At 40.6% G+C, this 15,680-nt stretch overlaps 1 protein-coding gene across 1 annotated transcript in view; it reads right to left on the bottom strand.

Moving 5' to 3' along the window:
• GRIN2A (glutamate ionotropic receptor NMDA type subunit 2A) overlaps positions 1-15,680 on the bottom strand; it is a gene marked incomplete at both ends in the record, with an annotated part of 368,989 nt that overhangs the window by 65,721 nt on the left and 287,588 nt on the right. Inside the window, 4 exons of the mRNA XM_082645645.1 lie at positions 4,355-4,584; positions 8,316-8,441; positions 13,616-13,769; positions 13,882-14,050. Coding sequence (XP_082501771.1) covers positions 4,355-4,584; positions 8,316-8,441; positions 13,616-13,769; positions 13,882-14,050 — 679 coding nt within the window. The remainder of the gene's footprint in view (positions 1-4,354; positions 4,585-8,315; positions 8,442-13,615; positions 13,770-13,881; positions 14,051-15,680) is intronic.

The raw sequence follows: 15,680 nt of genomic DNA, 5'->3' as shown, positions 1-15,680 counted from the left end.
TGATGCAACTTTCTCCCAGAGAGTTCCACGTGCAAGCAGGAAGAAACAAATGTGGGCTCCAGTGCAGGAAGAGGTGGTGCAGAGGTCTCCCCCATCAACAAGACCACAGGGCAACGTAATCATGAAGCCCAGAGTCAGCAGAACTCCTCACAGCTTCTCTCTCAAGGTCGCCCTCATGGTTCATACTAACTGGCTGTACCTGGCCTTGGGCTTTTCCTCTGCTACTTTGGAAGTGAGACATTTGGGGCATTTGCTTAAACTCTCTGAGCCTCTGTTTCTCCATCTGTAAACTGAAGATTGCTTTTGCAATTAGAGTGTTTAATGGCATCCCCTAATGCTTGATAAACATCACCTCATCACCTGTTGCTACCCAGCATGACTTTAGTCAAATAAAGGATCCAGTTTCCCTCCAATGTAGAGAACAGAAGATCAGAGGATTGTATTCTACATTTTTTTTCCATTTGGTATGTGGACAGGTCTGAGAGTCATACCAGCGAATAAGTCATAGCAAGTGCATTATGATGGACGAAGTAGAGATACAGGTCTGAGAAGTAAAACTTCTAGGAAAAATGTGGCAATTAATGAGGACATTTCTTTATTTCTCTTATGAACCAAAAAATACACAATTATTAAAAATGTCTATCTTCTGTGGACATAAGTAAGGAATGTCTGGTACTAGAGCCCCTGTTCTAGTAAGGTCTTCTCCCACTGGTGAGCTCCACATGCTTCTGGGTGTAGCATCAAACTGCTGTGGTCCTTAAGAGGGAGGAGAGGCTCAGAGGCCTCCATTCAACCAATAAGAACGGTGGACGAGGCTCACCCAGCACAACTCCACGAGAACACATTTATGGGCTCATCCACAAGGTATGTTCCCCGAATTTCCTCTATTGCTGTCACAAAAGGCCAACTCAGTGCAATAATATTTCAGACCCCAGAAGTGAGGAATGGTTCGAATTAGGCAGTAGTGATGGTCATGAGGAGGGAGAGGAGGGAGATGGAGAGGGGAGAGGTAGTGGAGGGGGGTGGGAGGAGGGTTGAGGGAAGAAATACCATTTATAATAGGATTATCTACCATGTGCCAGGCACGGTGTGAGGATTATTCCTAATCCTCATATCAACCTCGCCAGAATGGTATTAAACCCCCTCTATCAGGAAATTAAGCTGTGGGGACACTGACACACTGAAGGCCATACAACTACTATATGGCACGGTCAGGATTTGAATCCAGATCCATTTGACCCCTATGGTGTTGCTTTTTCCACTACATTAGTCTGCCTCCCAGGGATGGATTTCACCAACCACAGTAACACCCAACATTTTGGAAAGGGTCGCCACCAACATTCCAACTTCTTTAATAATTCCTAGGGAAGCATCTACCCATGAATTCACCTACGTATAATTTAACCCCAAGCTCATCTGAGCACACCGTGGGCTCCAAAGGTGCATCTTTCACAGCAAGTATGCAAATGGCTTAAAAGTATTATAAATCTGAGTTGTTACATAGGTATTCATGATAAAAAGAAAGAAAAAAAAAGAACACTTGTGTACAGTATTAAAATAAATTGATTCAATATAGAGTTTTATTTTGCAGACTTTCTTGGTGTATTTGCCATTTATCTTCTGGGAGCATTTAGCTTATTTACTCTAGGAATTTTGCTGTTTATCTAATTGTATCAAATATTTAATTAAAAGAGCTATCTGCTTGCTGCTAACGCTCTGAGCATGGAAACTGAGCTATATCTCATGAGGATATGGTATCTGTTACTAGATGTTTCCAAATCAGAGAAGGTCAGTCTAATTATTAGTGTTTCTAATTAGTTTTCCTGCAAGCAGTCACGTTATTAGACCCAAAACTAGGTAGCAAGGGATTTTTCCCCCTTGCTATTGAAAATAGCAACAAAAAGCAAAATATGCTGCCAACTCCTTTCTTGAAGAATCTTCTCATCCAAAACTCGGTTTCCCACTGCTTCCAATGTACCTCTGGTCACTTATTCTAGGAACTGTACATTTGCTCCCATGACGTGATGGAATTGCATAACAGTTACAGGCTACCGGGCACATTCACATGTGCAGCCTCCTTCCATCCTCACCACAACGATGATTCCCAAATGTTCAGAGAGGAACTGGGAGGCCCAACGAGGTTACACAACAATAAAGGCATCACACAGCTAGTATGCAGCAGAGAGGAAAGGAAACCCAACTTTCCTGACTCTGATTGTAGGGCTCTCTCTGCTGCCTCCCAGATGCCATGTGCTTTAGGTGAGCCAAGGAATTGGGTGAGCATGATTTATCAGGAAAGGGCTCCAGGAGAAACCAGGAAGGACATGGGGGAAGAAGGTTAGGGAAGGTGAGGAAGCCAACCAAGGGTGTGATTATGAGCAAAGTCTCAGCCTCAGCCTGATCCTGCAGGGAGCTCTGGAGAGTAAACTGCACCTCTGAGTTTGCCTAGAAGCAACAGAACAGCTGGGCTTTTGTACTCTCACACTGGTTAGCCATTGGTTACAGGCAACTGCAAGATTTGGGGGACATAAAGATATCCAGGCATTTACCATTTCAGTGCCCCAAGGTAATCATCCTCTGAAGGTCCCTGGTATGAACCTTTGTCAGCAAAGGTGAGGCTGGGCACACAGAACTGAGAAAGGGATCCGAGGCCCCAGGCAGGGTGCCTGCAGCATCCAACACACCATGCATTTCTCGTTCAATCAACAAGTGTGCACTGAGCATCTACTAAGTGCCAGATAACCCTGACGTCCCCTTCCCCCAAGTCAATTTTAATCTCATCAGTTTTACAGCACTTATTCCTGCCTGGAATTTCCTTCTCCATTGCATTTATTTGTGTGTTGTTTATTTCTTCCTACTGGAATTTAAGTTTCATGGGAGCATAAGCTCAGGCTGCCAAGTTCACCATGGTGACCAGGAAGACTCTCCCAAGGGGTGATAGTTTCCCTAAAACCTGAAAGTCAAGGAGAAGCCGGCCATGAGAATAAAGGGGGAAGAACATTCCAGGCAGAGGACATGGCAAGTGCAAGGGCACTGTGGTGGAAATACACTTGGAGTGTCTAAGGAACAGAGAGAGGGCCTCAGCAAGCAAGAGGGAGGGGACATGGGGGGATGGGCCAGATAATACAGGGCTTTGTCGCCATGACGCAGAGAGTGGCATTTACTCAAGTGGCATTTCCAAGGAGGAGCCATCAGAGAGGCCAACTGCTCATAAAGTTGGTGGCGCTTTTGTGATAGTGACTCACCCCAACCCCTCACTTTCTCTCTGATGACAGGCCTCTCTGTACCTCTTTCAACCACCGTGTAAGTCACGGATGAGCTGTTAAGTCTTTTCATGGGCTGATTTTCTACTCAGCAGTCTGTTGATGAATGCTGAAAGGATATATGTAGACTCATGCCAATAAGACATGATAGTGAGATTTTATAAAGAGACAAATTATCCCCACATACAAGACAGAAAATCTTTGCAGTGCTGCAGTCCCCAAACTGCTGAGCTTAGCAAGCCAGGGTTTGTTTCCTGAAACTAAAATTTCAATAGAAGGATATACCCAGTTTACCTCTTCCTCCCTGTAGGTTTCTGAATAGCTACTCACACCCTGCAAACTTTGTTACATGGCAGCGGAGAATGGAGAGAGCAGGTGTTAACACTCCCCTCTCCCTGATGTGGGAAGCACAGCCCCAGGAGGGAGGATTGAAGGTGAGTCTGAGTAAAAGGAACTGGTGGGAAATGAAAAACCTCCCTGCTCCTTTTGCGTCCCTTGAAGAAATTTCAGGTGAGTCAGGAGTGCTGGTGATGGGGCTGGTTGGCTACACAGTAAAAAGGAGCTGTCAGTTTTGTCTCTGGGTAGGGCTTATAGAGGACTTTTGTTTTCAAGTCAGAGAATCCAAGGCATGGAGCATGTAAGAGACTCACACAAAGTCACAAAACTAGCAAGTACCTACAGCCGAGAGCATCCCACTTCACCCCAAGTTTTCCTGAGCCAAGGCTAATGGATCTTCCTCAACATCATACTCTCCTTGGCAAGATGATCTACAGCCTAAGCTGTAACATGAGTCACAGACCTCAGTAAGCATCATCAACACAATCATGTAAGTATGAGAAATGACCACCGGGGGAAACTACGTTTCCAAATTAGATCTGGACACTTTAAGACTTAGCTTAAGCTTAAGCTTAAGCTTCCATTCCTGAAACTTTTAGAAATATGCCCATTTGAGTTAAGAGGAAAACAAAAATCCTCTGGCCTTGTGCTTTAGAGTTGATGGGTTTGGATGATAGGAGCCTGATTTACTTCCTCTGAGGGGAGAACATTTAAGATCAACCCCTCAGGCAGAGATGAAAGCAAAGTGACCTTACCTTTTTGTCACTGAGGCCAGTCACTTGGTCCACAAACTCCTCCTGGATCATGAAAGCAGCCAGATTAGCCGTGTAGCTGGCCAGGAATATGACAGCAAAGAAGGCCCACACAGACACCATGATCTTGCTGGTGGTCCCTTTAGGATTCTGGACAGGCACGGAGTTGTTGAACACCAGGCCCCAAAGGAGCCATATAGCTTTTCCAATCGTAAAAGAAGGCCCATGGGGTGCTGCAAATGACAGAAAGGACATTCTCAGCGCCTCCTCAAAATGCACACTGGTGAGTGTTTGATACTATGCAGTGGCTCCAGCAACACTGAAGGCTGCCAGAAGATGGACTTATAGTGTGTCCCATCACTGCCCCAGAACCACAACCACAATGAGTCATTTTTTCTTTAAAAATTAGCATTCTTCCCACATTTCTATATACTTGGCTTTTTGCCACATTTCTGAAAAGACAAAGAAAGAAAGAAAGGAAGAGAGAGAGGGAGGGAAGGAAAGAAGAAAGAGAGAAAGAACAAGAAAGAAAGAGAAAGAAGAAAGAAAGAAAGAAAGGAGAGAAAGGAGAGAAAAAAGAAAGAAGGAGAGAGAGAAAAGGAAAGAAAGAAAGAAAGAGAAAGAAAGAGAAAGAAAGAAAGGAGAGAAAGGAGAGAAAAAAGAAAGAAAGGAGAGAGAAAATGAAAGAAAGAAAGAAAGAAAGAGAAAGAGAAAGATAGAGAAAGAAAGAAAAAAGAAAGAAAGAAAAAGAAAGAGAAAAAGGGAAGGAAGGGAGGGAGGGAGGAAGAAAATGGTTATGCAAAACATGGGTTTGAATTAGAAGTAGTGTTATGACCTGTTTTAAATGTGGATTTGATTTCCATTTGGGGAAGCAGAGCCTTACAAAAACATGTGCATGGGGGCTGCTTCAGTATTCGTCAGATGTGCGTTCGTATAAGAACCATGCAATTCAGAGGGACTGATGCTTGATATTCTAATCTGATTGTTCCTAGCCATGGCTCCTGTTCAAACTCAGATGTAAGATGTGCACAATGTAGGAATTAAACCAAACTAAAACACTCTCCAAATGGAGACATTAAGGAACAGAACAATAGAGCTTAATTCTTCTAACACTTCACAGATGGAAGACATTTGGTTGCAGGGTCATGGAAAATGAACTCTGATATCACAGCACTTTTTCTCCCTCAGTGTATTCTTAAGATTCTTTTTTTTTTTTTTTAAATTCTTAAGTGTTCCTTGCAACAGACTTAACTAAAGAGGCAGAACAACATGCCAAAATTTATTGGGCAGGGGAATATGCAGGCTGTAAAACACACATGTTAGAGCTTTCAAGTCTGTTTTTGTGCAAGGGGAAAAAAATCAATTTATGCCCTCATGTCATGGGAAAAAGGGTCTTCCTTTAACAGAAGGTTTTTATGTCATTTAAGTAAATGAAGATACGAAAAAATGGTCTACTTAGACTGCAGTTGGTGATGCACACAGAGTGGGCAATAAATAAAGTGGTGGCAGTGAATCCAGATTGATGGAAGTTACTAAGTTCTGGGCAGACAGCCTAGTTGGGAAGCAAGCTTTCTGCACATGGGAGGCCAAATTCAGGCTATCGCCATACTTACAATATCCATATACAACACATTAGAGAGAAGGCAACTAATTCTATTATTCTCAGGTTCAAGCTCTCCTCTTTTTCTTTGCCTAATTTTATGATCTTCTGGGCTTATTCCCAAGAGGCTGAAAATTCTTTGTAAAAAACAGAGTCAATCCAGTAAACTTCATGAACTACTTAATTTTATTAGGGATGCATGTTGATCTGAAGTGATAGCTATTTGGGAATCAGAAATGGGCAGTTGCAGGGAGCTGTCCAAGATGTTTGGGAATTCCTGATTCATGAAGACTATTACTGGGTCATATCATTTTCCCCATAAAGGACAATGAGATGTAACAGAAAGCTATTTTGTGCAAGGAAATAAGTAGCTGTCATTTCCTGAGGGTTTCTACATGCGGATGAGCAGAAAACAAAAAGCCTCCAGGTGATGGAAGGAGTTTGCATGCTAGGTTCCTTCCTGCACAATAGTGTTGCTTCAGCCAAAGGAGAAATTATTGCCCGTGGTGGCCTTTGGATAGTTTATCTTCCAAGATACATTTCAAATGTATCCACTTCTTTCCATCTCCATTCTCTCCATCCAAGTCCAAACCGTGGCAGTTCTTTCTCCTGGAAAACTGTACCACCTTCCGAACTGGTCTCCCTCCTTCCACTGCTGCCACCCCTCCCGCCGTCTTGATAGATAGATGGAAAGTGACCTTTCCACACCGTACAGGTTTGTATTCTGCCTCTTCCCTGCCATTGTATTTTGAAGAAAATCTGAAATGCTTACCACGGTCAACAGCCTATCCCTCTGACTTCATCTTATACCACTGTCTACCTCACTTACTCACAACTTTTCTGTTTCTTGAGCATATCAAGATTGATCCCATGCCAAGGCCTTTGTATCTGCTGTTCCCTCTGCATGGAATGCTTTTCCCTCAGTTTTTCACAGGACTGAATCCTTCTCATCCTTCAGGTCTCAACTCAAGCATCATCTCTTCCTAAAGTCCTTCCCTGCCTGACCATCATACTTAAGTAGCGCCCATATCCCATCACTTCACTTTGGTTTTTCTCCCTTCTTCTTGAGAGTTATTACAATCTGTGATTATTCATTTATATGTTTACGTGTTGTCTCCACAACTAAATTCACTGTTGCCCAAGGATGAGGAAATCTCCATCCCATTTACCACATTAAACCCCTGCTCCGGTACCAGGTACTCTGGAAATATTCATCAAATAAACACAGGAATTCACAAACAACACAAGCTCTGATTTTGCAAATGTAAATATCTACTATCCTGCAGTATGATCACCCACAGAACATTGCCTCAGGACCCACTCTGTTGGAAAGCTTCTTACTAGTTAATTACATTACCATTTAGTGAAATGCTGGCAACTCTCCCACTTAAACACAACATGATTACTTGTGGCATTTTAACTACATTTGGTTGACGGCAGGTGGTTTATGTGGTAACCACTGCTCTTCAGTTGTTAAGAAGAAGCGGGAGGATTTCAGTAAAACTAACTTCCCAATAGATCCCCGTGACCTGCTGGCTCTTTCCAACATTGAATCTTCCAAGCAGAAAGAACATATGGCAAATTAAAGTGCCTTGTTTTTGAATAACTGTACCTTGAAGATCTGCTGTCTTCCACCATCTAAAGTCACTTTTCAGGAAAGAGATTTTGTCCTGGCACCCTTCTGATACCATCTACTTAGAATGTGTTGTGCACAGAGAAAAATTCACTCAAAATTGTGTAATGTGTTTATGTATATGGTTCGTGTGGGAGCCTCTTAAAAAGTTATGGCCAACGAATGCATCCCAACTCAATTTTCTACTTACTGATTGCCACTTTATCAAGTACAATGCACTAAGGCCAGGCACTGTCAAGAGGAAAATGTAACTGTTTGGGGAAAGTCACCATGTTATCATATATTTATATATTTATCATCAAACGAATGTGAGCATGATTCGGTAGTTTGGAGAATGTTCTTAACCTAGATTCTAGAAAACCATTTTCTCTGCATAGACTGAAGCTGAGACTCACTAGTAGTTTTAACATTTGTTTTGATGCACATTTTGAAAACTGCCAGAAAACTTTTTCAAATATGCTTTCTCAGCAAATATCAGTAGTTTTTCACTTAACTACTGACTCCACATTATAGCAAGATTAAAATGTCTCATTTTTAAGTTTTATCCTTCTTTTCAGTAGAAGGGAATAACCCATACTTGTATGGCACTGCAAGTAATATCAATGACCCAGCATGATTTATACGATGGTACAGCAAGGCAATATAGGATAATGTGTTCTAAATCTGAACTCTTCATTGAAAGTAAATTACATAGCATTGACTTTGAATCATGCTTATGAAGCTAGTCTCACCTTTCCCTTTGGCTATGTTTCTGTTGTATCCAACAGGACTGAAGTATTCAAATACGAAAACAGCTATGGCGGATACAATGAGCAGCATCACAAACATCATCACCCAGACGGAGGCGCTGAATGGTTCTGCAGGTAAACAGGCCGGAGGGATGGAAACATGGTCAGTGAGCGCCTCCTCACAACCAGGGCTAGCAGGAAGCCTAGAGGTCCATTTGCAGACTCACTGAGAAACCCACTCTGATCATTCAAAAGAAGCTAGTCATTGTTTATTCATATGTTTAAATCATTCTCTATTCTACAAAATATTTGAGGTGTTTTATAAGAATGCACATCATAGGATAAAAACAGAAAAGCATATGACATTTTACAAATCAGGTCAAGGATAATAAAAACAAAATATAATGGTAAGACCAAGGGAGAAAGTTAAAATGCAAATAAAGAGGCTACAGGGTCCTCTGTAATTATAGAATCATCCAGGGGACCAAAGAGAAACAAGACTAGATTCAAATAGTCAAACATAAGGCACCTGAAAATCAGCATGAGTTTTATTTTTATTTTCATTTTCATTTTGACATGCTGGAGGGAGGACGTGCAGGAATTCTAGAAGTAAAGGGAGAATTATAACCTGGTAGAAAAGGATTGTAAAATTGTGGGATTGACAGGAATATTGGAATGTCATAGTCTGCCCCCAATACTACCACTCTCTCCATTTCACCTACTGCTTCGGACAGATGAGATCTCTACAATTTAAAAATCTTGTCGAAGTTGGTAATGGTTAAACGCAATTGAAAAGTCATTTGAGGATATTACATTCACACGAGAATTCAATGAAAACGCATCGTTTAAAGATAGAGGCAATGAAGTAGTAGATGGATAGATGGTTATTTCCCCTAAAAATAGTTTTCATCAGTTCATTTTCATGTGGGTGTCTCAGAAGGGCAGGCCAAGACAGAAAGTTCTAAATCTTAGATCACTTTAGAAAGGTAAGAGATACTATGTAAAACAAATTAACATTTTTATTCAAACTGATTGAGGACATGAAAGTGAGCTGAAAGGAGCCATTTTATCCATGTATGACACATAGTTGCTAGAAAATCAACAGAGACTAAAATTTTTTCAATGAACATAGCTCCACCTGATTGCATCATTGGGAAGAAACTGCCCTTGGACACCAATGAACTTATAATCCTTTTCATCATGAGCAAACATTTTCTAAGAATAAAATATAAGAAGCCCAATAATACCTCTTGAATAGTACACATTTTATTATTTTTAAATTGTTTTTTTTTCTGATGAAGCTAGTAATAATAATAAAGAACTAGGCTGATAGCAGGCCACCTTCTTATTAAAGTCTGTGACTACCTAACACAGCTAGAGTTCATCACAAATTCCAATGTAATGAGCTTAATATATAATAAGAAACTAATATGTCTGAAGCTTTAACGATACTGGATAATTTTAAAACCTGAAGGAATACTTCGTAATGCAGTTTTGATAGTGCAAATACTTTAAGAAGCAACAGGTACCAAGACAACTTACTTGACTTAAATAAGCCAAGATGAGCTCAAAGAAACCAATGAGACTAAAACTGAAATTTATCTTAGTTAAATTTAACTTGAGTACAAACAATATCGTGTCCCTGAAATCACAGCAATTTGGTAGTAAGGTGTATCCAGGAGAAAGAAATGAATAATTAGGAGATTAAAAATTACTTAATATTCAAAAACAGAGATGTTAAAGTAATTCTCCAAGTTGGATGTGCTGATGGCATAGTGTGTCTCAGCAGAGGAGGATCATTGTAATGAGTAAAGGAGCATATACATGTAAAGTATTTGGTGGTGTGCTTTGCACACTGCATACAAATAATAAATTAAATGGAATAGCTGCTTGGTTCCATGGTTAAAGCCAGAATTGGTGGTGGTGGTGTGCTGTCCAGGGTCCTGAAAAAGGCGTTCTAGTTTAAAACACACACACTTATTAATCTGACAACTCCTTTTCTCTGCAGGTTATGATGACATTATTAAAAATATTACGGGAAATCCTTATTGAATTCTTGTACTCACATGTCAGAATCTGTAAGCCTTCAGTGGACTTCACTGGGCACTTGATGTGTCCTAGTCTCTAACTGGTCAGAAAATCAGATGGAAACTGATTAAGAAACTGATCCCAGATGTTTTCTCACTTTGAAGTGACAACATCTGTCCCTTGACTTGTGAGGATGGCAGAGAGATTCTGCTGCAGTATTCTGGTTTTAGTAAGTTGGGTACCTATGAGTGCCATGAAGGATGGCTATTCCCAGACACCACACACACACACACACACACACACACACACACACAAAGAAAGTCATTAGAACAATGTTGAGCTACTGTCTGTAGTGTCTACGATGTGACCCAGAAATATTTTTAGATAGCTCTGGATTACATCCTCTACTGGACAGACTCGACAGATTCAACATCTGTCCGTGAAGGAACTTTAATCTAGAAGAGACCCCAGCTCAGCATTTCTTTGGGTCGAAGACTCCAACCTACTTGGAAAGTCTTAAGAATTAACTGAATGGAAATATCGCCAGAGACATCATCTCTGTCCTTGAAGAGTCTCTGGTTACATTTTTATACAAAAGCTCAGAGGCATTACCTGCAAGTGTTTCCGATGGGAGTTAATGGATTTTGCGGAGGAGAGAGAATAGGAAATAATGAAGAGCAAGGCAATCAGATTTTGAATGTTTGGCTCTTCCAGATGACTGAGCCAGTGAATGGAAAAATGTAGCTTAGCATGGTTCATTATGCCTTTCAAAAACTTGCAGATAATGACCGTAAATAAGGGGGTGCACAATCAATCGAATAAGGATGTAATTTAGTGACTAGGAAAAATATTAAGCCTTCTGTGTAAATACAGCTTTGAAAATAGCTTCCTCTGGCTACAATTTATTTTATTCTTAAAGATACAGTAGGAAGAGTAGGGGGGAAAGAGGTTTAGCTAAATTTAGCAAAAATACTTGACTTTTATGGAAATGTTCTACTAACGCAGATAAGATAAAAATCTAGGGAAAGTGGGTTGAGGCCAGATTCAGTATCAGTGACTCATATCTATGAGACAAGTCAATGGAAATATTTTTTCCTCTTTGACTGAACTGGACGAAAAGTTCTCTCTAGCTCACTAAGAAGATAAGTGGACAACTTTCTCTTTCCATTTCTTCCACGAACTCCCTTCCTCCAATCTCTAGGACCAAAGATCTCTGTTAAAGGTTCCAACAGGGAATGGGGAAAAAGATGATTAGGAGTGACTATGAGTGAGAGTATATCCAATAATTATTAACATTCTGCTTGTGTTGTCAGTAAGCAGTATTTTTCATGATCCAGTGAGGCTCCCTTATTAAGATATGGGCATCATTATCCATATCAGACACAGGCAGAGAAGGAACATAGTGAGGTATGTATTTGTCAAGGTCCACATTACTCCAACAAAGGTTACAAAAATGGAAGCGAGTGCAAAATCAAATCCAGTGAGTGGTAAGGATTTCAACAGCTTAAATGGATTATCGAAAATGAAAACAGTAAATCCATATGTCTCTGTGAGTAAGGCAGTATCCAAAATCCTGTTAGTCAACATTTCACTCATGAGAATGAAGCATAGAATGCTTCACTGGATGCTAACACCACATATAAATGAAGACAGTGGAAGAGTAAGGCTATGGGCTTGGAGCTGGCACCCACAAATGGGCCCTAGTCTGCAGTTTTAGTTCTCTAATAAACAAAGTTTTTTTGTCTTTGGAAAAATGTAAGAAAATCAGTTGACCCTAATCTAACTGTTTTCACTCTCTCCTGCAGTTTCCTTCTAGGGGTCAATGTTTGTCTTAACCTTCCCAATTTGGGACAAACCCACTGACATGGGAATGCCAAGGGGAAGTTAATCTGAATCCCATGATCTTCAAGACAGTCACTATCAAAAACTATTTATGATGACAAAACACTCAACACAATGATTTCCTTTAAAGAAAAAATTAAAAATGCTTGGCTATGTTCCATGCAGTTTCAGCTACACCAGCCAAGCTACCTAATGCATAGCTGCTAAAGAAAACCAGATGATAGAAAAAAACAGAACTACCTTGCTTTAAAAAATAAAAACCTTGGGCCTCCCTGGTGGCGCAGTGGTTGAGAGTCCGCCTGCCGATGCAGGGGATACGGGTTCGTGCCCCGGTATGGGAGGATCCCACATGCCGCGGAGCGGCTGGGCCCGTGAGCCATGGCCGCCGGGCCTGCGCATCCGGAGCCTGTGCTCCGCAACGGGGGAGGCCACAACAGTGAGAGGCCCGCATACCGCAAAAAGAAAAAAAAATAAATAAATAAATAAAAAAAAATAAAATAAAAAAAAAATAAAAACCTTTTGTGTAAAAACATAAACCTAGGAAACAGTTAAAAGGAGAGTAAGAAGAATTTCTTCTCTTATAAACCATTCAGCTTAAAGGATAGTCACATTTAAAATATGATTCCATTAATTTTAAAACAGTGTATCCTCTTCAGACTGCTTCTGTTTTGTTTATCAGAGCACTGGCATAAATCATTGTACAGTCATCATTATTTTTACTCTTACATCCAGTAGATAAATGACTGTCATTCTAGTGAGGGATGGAGGATGGGTATGTGGCTGCTAAATAAAAGTTTATGAGCTGATTTAAATTAACTGTGGACAGACAGGTTTATTTTTTAAATGCTTTCAAGGCTCTAAGCAATCTATCTACTAATCTATATTCTACACTATCAAGGGTGGTATCTGAATATGTGATTGCATTTTTAGCAGCTATTTCCAAGTTAAAGATAAATGAAAGGGCTTCCCTGGTGGCGCAGTGGTTGAGAGTCTGCCTGCCAATGCAAGGGACACGGGTTCGAGCCCTGGTCTGGGAGGATCCCACATGCCGTGGAGCAACTGGGCCCGTGAGCCACAACTACTGAGCCTGCGCGTCTGGAGCCTGTGCTCCGCAACAAGAGAGGCCACGATAGTGAGAGGCCAGCGCACCACGATGAAGAGTGGTCCCCGCTTGCCATAACTAGAGAAAGCCCTCGCACAGAAGACCCAACACAGCCAAAAATAAATAAATAAATAAATAAATAAATAAAAGATAAATGAAAGATGTTAACTGGGGGAAAATTGGGGTAATTGAAATGCAACATGCTTTCAATATGCTGACGTGGTTACCTGGAACTGAACTAGATCCTATCTGGTCCTGTCTTTCGAGCAAACAAGACAAAATACCTATAATTCCTTGTAGGAAAGCAATAGTGACTGTGAAGTTCACATACCTAGAAAAGCAGAAGGTGATACAGTGCCATTGCTTCTTGAAACCATGACACTGATTCCCGTCTCCACAAAGGGCACAGAGAAGTCCACCACTTCAGAACGTTCCTCGTTGATGGTGAGTGAGCCAACTGCCATGACTGCCCGTTGATAGACCACCTGGACACAAGGCAACAAAAAGAACCGTCCCTTTACTCATCCTTCCCACCATCCCTGAGGACCTTGGGCCCTAAGTCTGAATGAGGGCCCTTGGGATGAAAATATAACTTACCTCACCAATCATTCCATTCCACACATTGTTAACTTTCTTGCCATGCTTCCCATTAGTCACCAGGTAAAGGTCATAGGTAAACTTCACTGTTCTTGAAAGCTTCTTTAGGATATCAATGCAGAACCCCTTGCAGCATTTTTTAACATTCATGCCCTCATTGGTTGAATTGCTGTAGAGAAAATCCCAAGATGATAGAGTATTAGTACTGGAAAATGTGTTCACATTCATTATCTACACTCTTCTACTATTTTTCACATGGGAAATTGAGGCCCAAAATGAGGAAGCGGCTTTTACAAGGACGTTCAGTGAGTTTATGACAGCAAAAGTAGAAAGTGTTCTTAATTATGACAGTAATCATGACAACAGGTAACGTTTCTTGAGTAATTACTATTTGCTATGCACTGTGATAAATGCTTTATACTAATTGTTGGATTAATCTGCACAACATTTTTCTTCATTAGGTAGTATTCAGATCCCCATTATACAGATGAGAGTTACTACCTCTTACTTTTTTAAAGCTTATAACACATACAACCTCTTTAGATCAGAGTTTAGTCATCTAATCTAAACTGAATTATAAAAACTTATTGGAAAATGGAGGAGAGGAAGATGTGAAATTCTCAGAACAAGGAGAGTTTTGCTTTATCCTTTCACTGAAAATAGAGGTTGGCAACCAAAGGGAAGAAGAAAGGATGCCTTACTTACTTAGGAAAGATACTCTCCTTGATGAGGAAAACTAAGAATTATCAGCTAAGAATCAGGAGACCTGGGGTCTACTCTGTGCCAGAGTCTGTGGACTTAATGTCTCTTGATCGAGTCATCTCGCAAATGAAGGCTCACTCATAACATTTTCCCTCCCTACCTACGTGGAGGAAGTGTAAAAGGTGACACTATTAAATAGCAATGTCCTTGAGCGGGAAAAAGCCGTGTTAAAATACAGAGAGCATTGCTGTCTTAAAACCTATCATAATCTACCAAGGTTACATTTGTTGCTTTGTGCCAGCCACTTTGTTTTATTTACTTGACAAAGTCATACTCAAAGGACACTCAGAAAAACCAGAAATGCTTTTAAAAGGGAAGGAAACAGGGGTCTTCCCAAGTGATAACAAAAACTATTTAAACAACTGCTACAGGAAGATCAAGACCTCTCTGGGCATTGCACTTGGTTCCACCTTGCCCTGGGGCATCCATTAGTACCATGCTCAGATGCTGAGTCACGTATTTCATAGGATATGTGCTGTCTCAATATTCCATCGTTGACACATCTACATACGGAATTGTTATCTAAGCACTAAAATGATGTTTATGGAAATCTAACAGGATAATAGGAAAATACTTACCTTTCCATATCTTATGATAAAAGTAGGTTACATAGTGATACATACAGAATAGTCATAGCTATATAAAAACAGATGAGCTTATGAAGTATCTGGATGGAAAAACAATGAAATATGAAGCAGAGCTATTTTAGAATGGTAAGAAATGGTTTTTTATCTTTTTCGTATTTTTAGGTTTTTTTCCCAAAAGATTATCTGCAGTGAGTATATACTACATATATAATTGGATAAACACACACACACATTAAGCACCATTGGTATATATCTATATCCAAGAATATGGATAGATTTGACAATATAACTTTGAGTAATGGAAGTGGGGTGCAGAATGACACCTTTTTTCATACTTTCTCTATCTCAGGATCACAGATCACCTATCCTGAATCACTGTCTTCACCGCTGTTCCCTCCTATCCTGTCTCTGAGCTCAGCTCAACCAACCTGCATCTGCCAGCCAGGACCA

This window comes from Mesoplodon mirus (genome assembly GCF_964341445.2).
Source record: "Mesoplodon mirus genome assembly, chromosome: 15".
Classification (NCBI taxonomy): Eukaryota; Metazoa; Chordata; class Mammalia; order Artiodactyla; family Ziphiidae; genus Mesoplodon; species Mesoplodon mirus.
The sequence above is the reverse complement of the archived record's forward strand: the minus strand, read 5'-3'. Positions and strand labels throughout refer to the sequence as shown.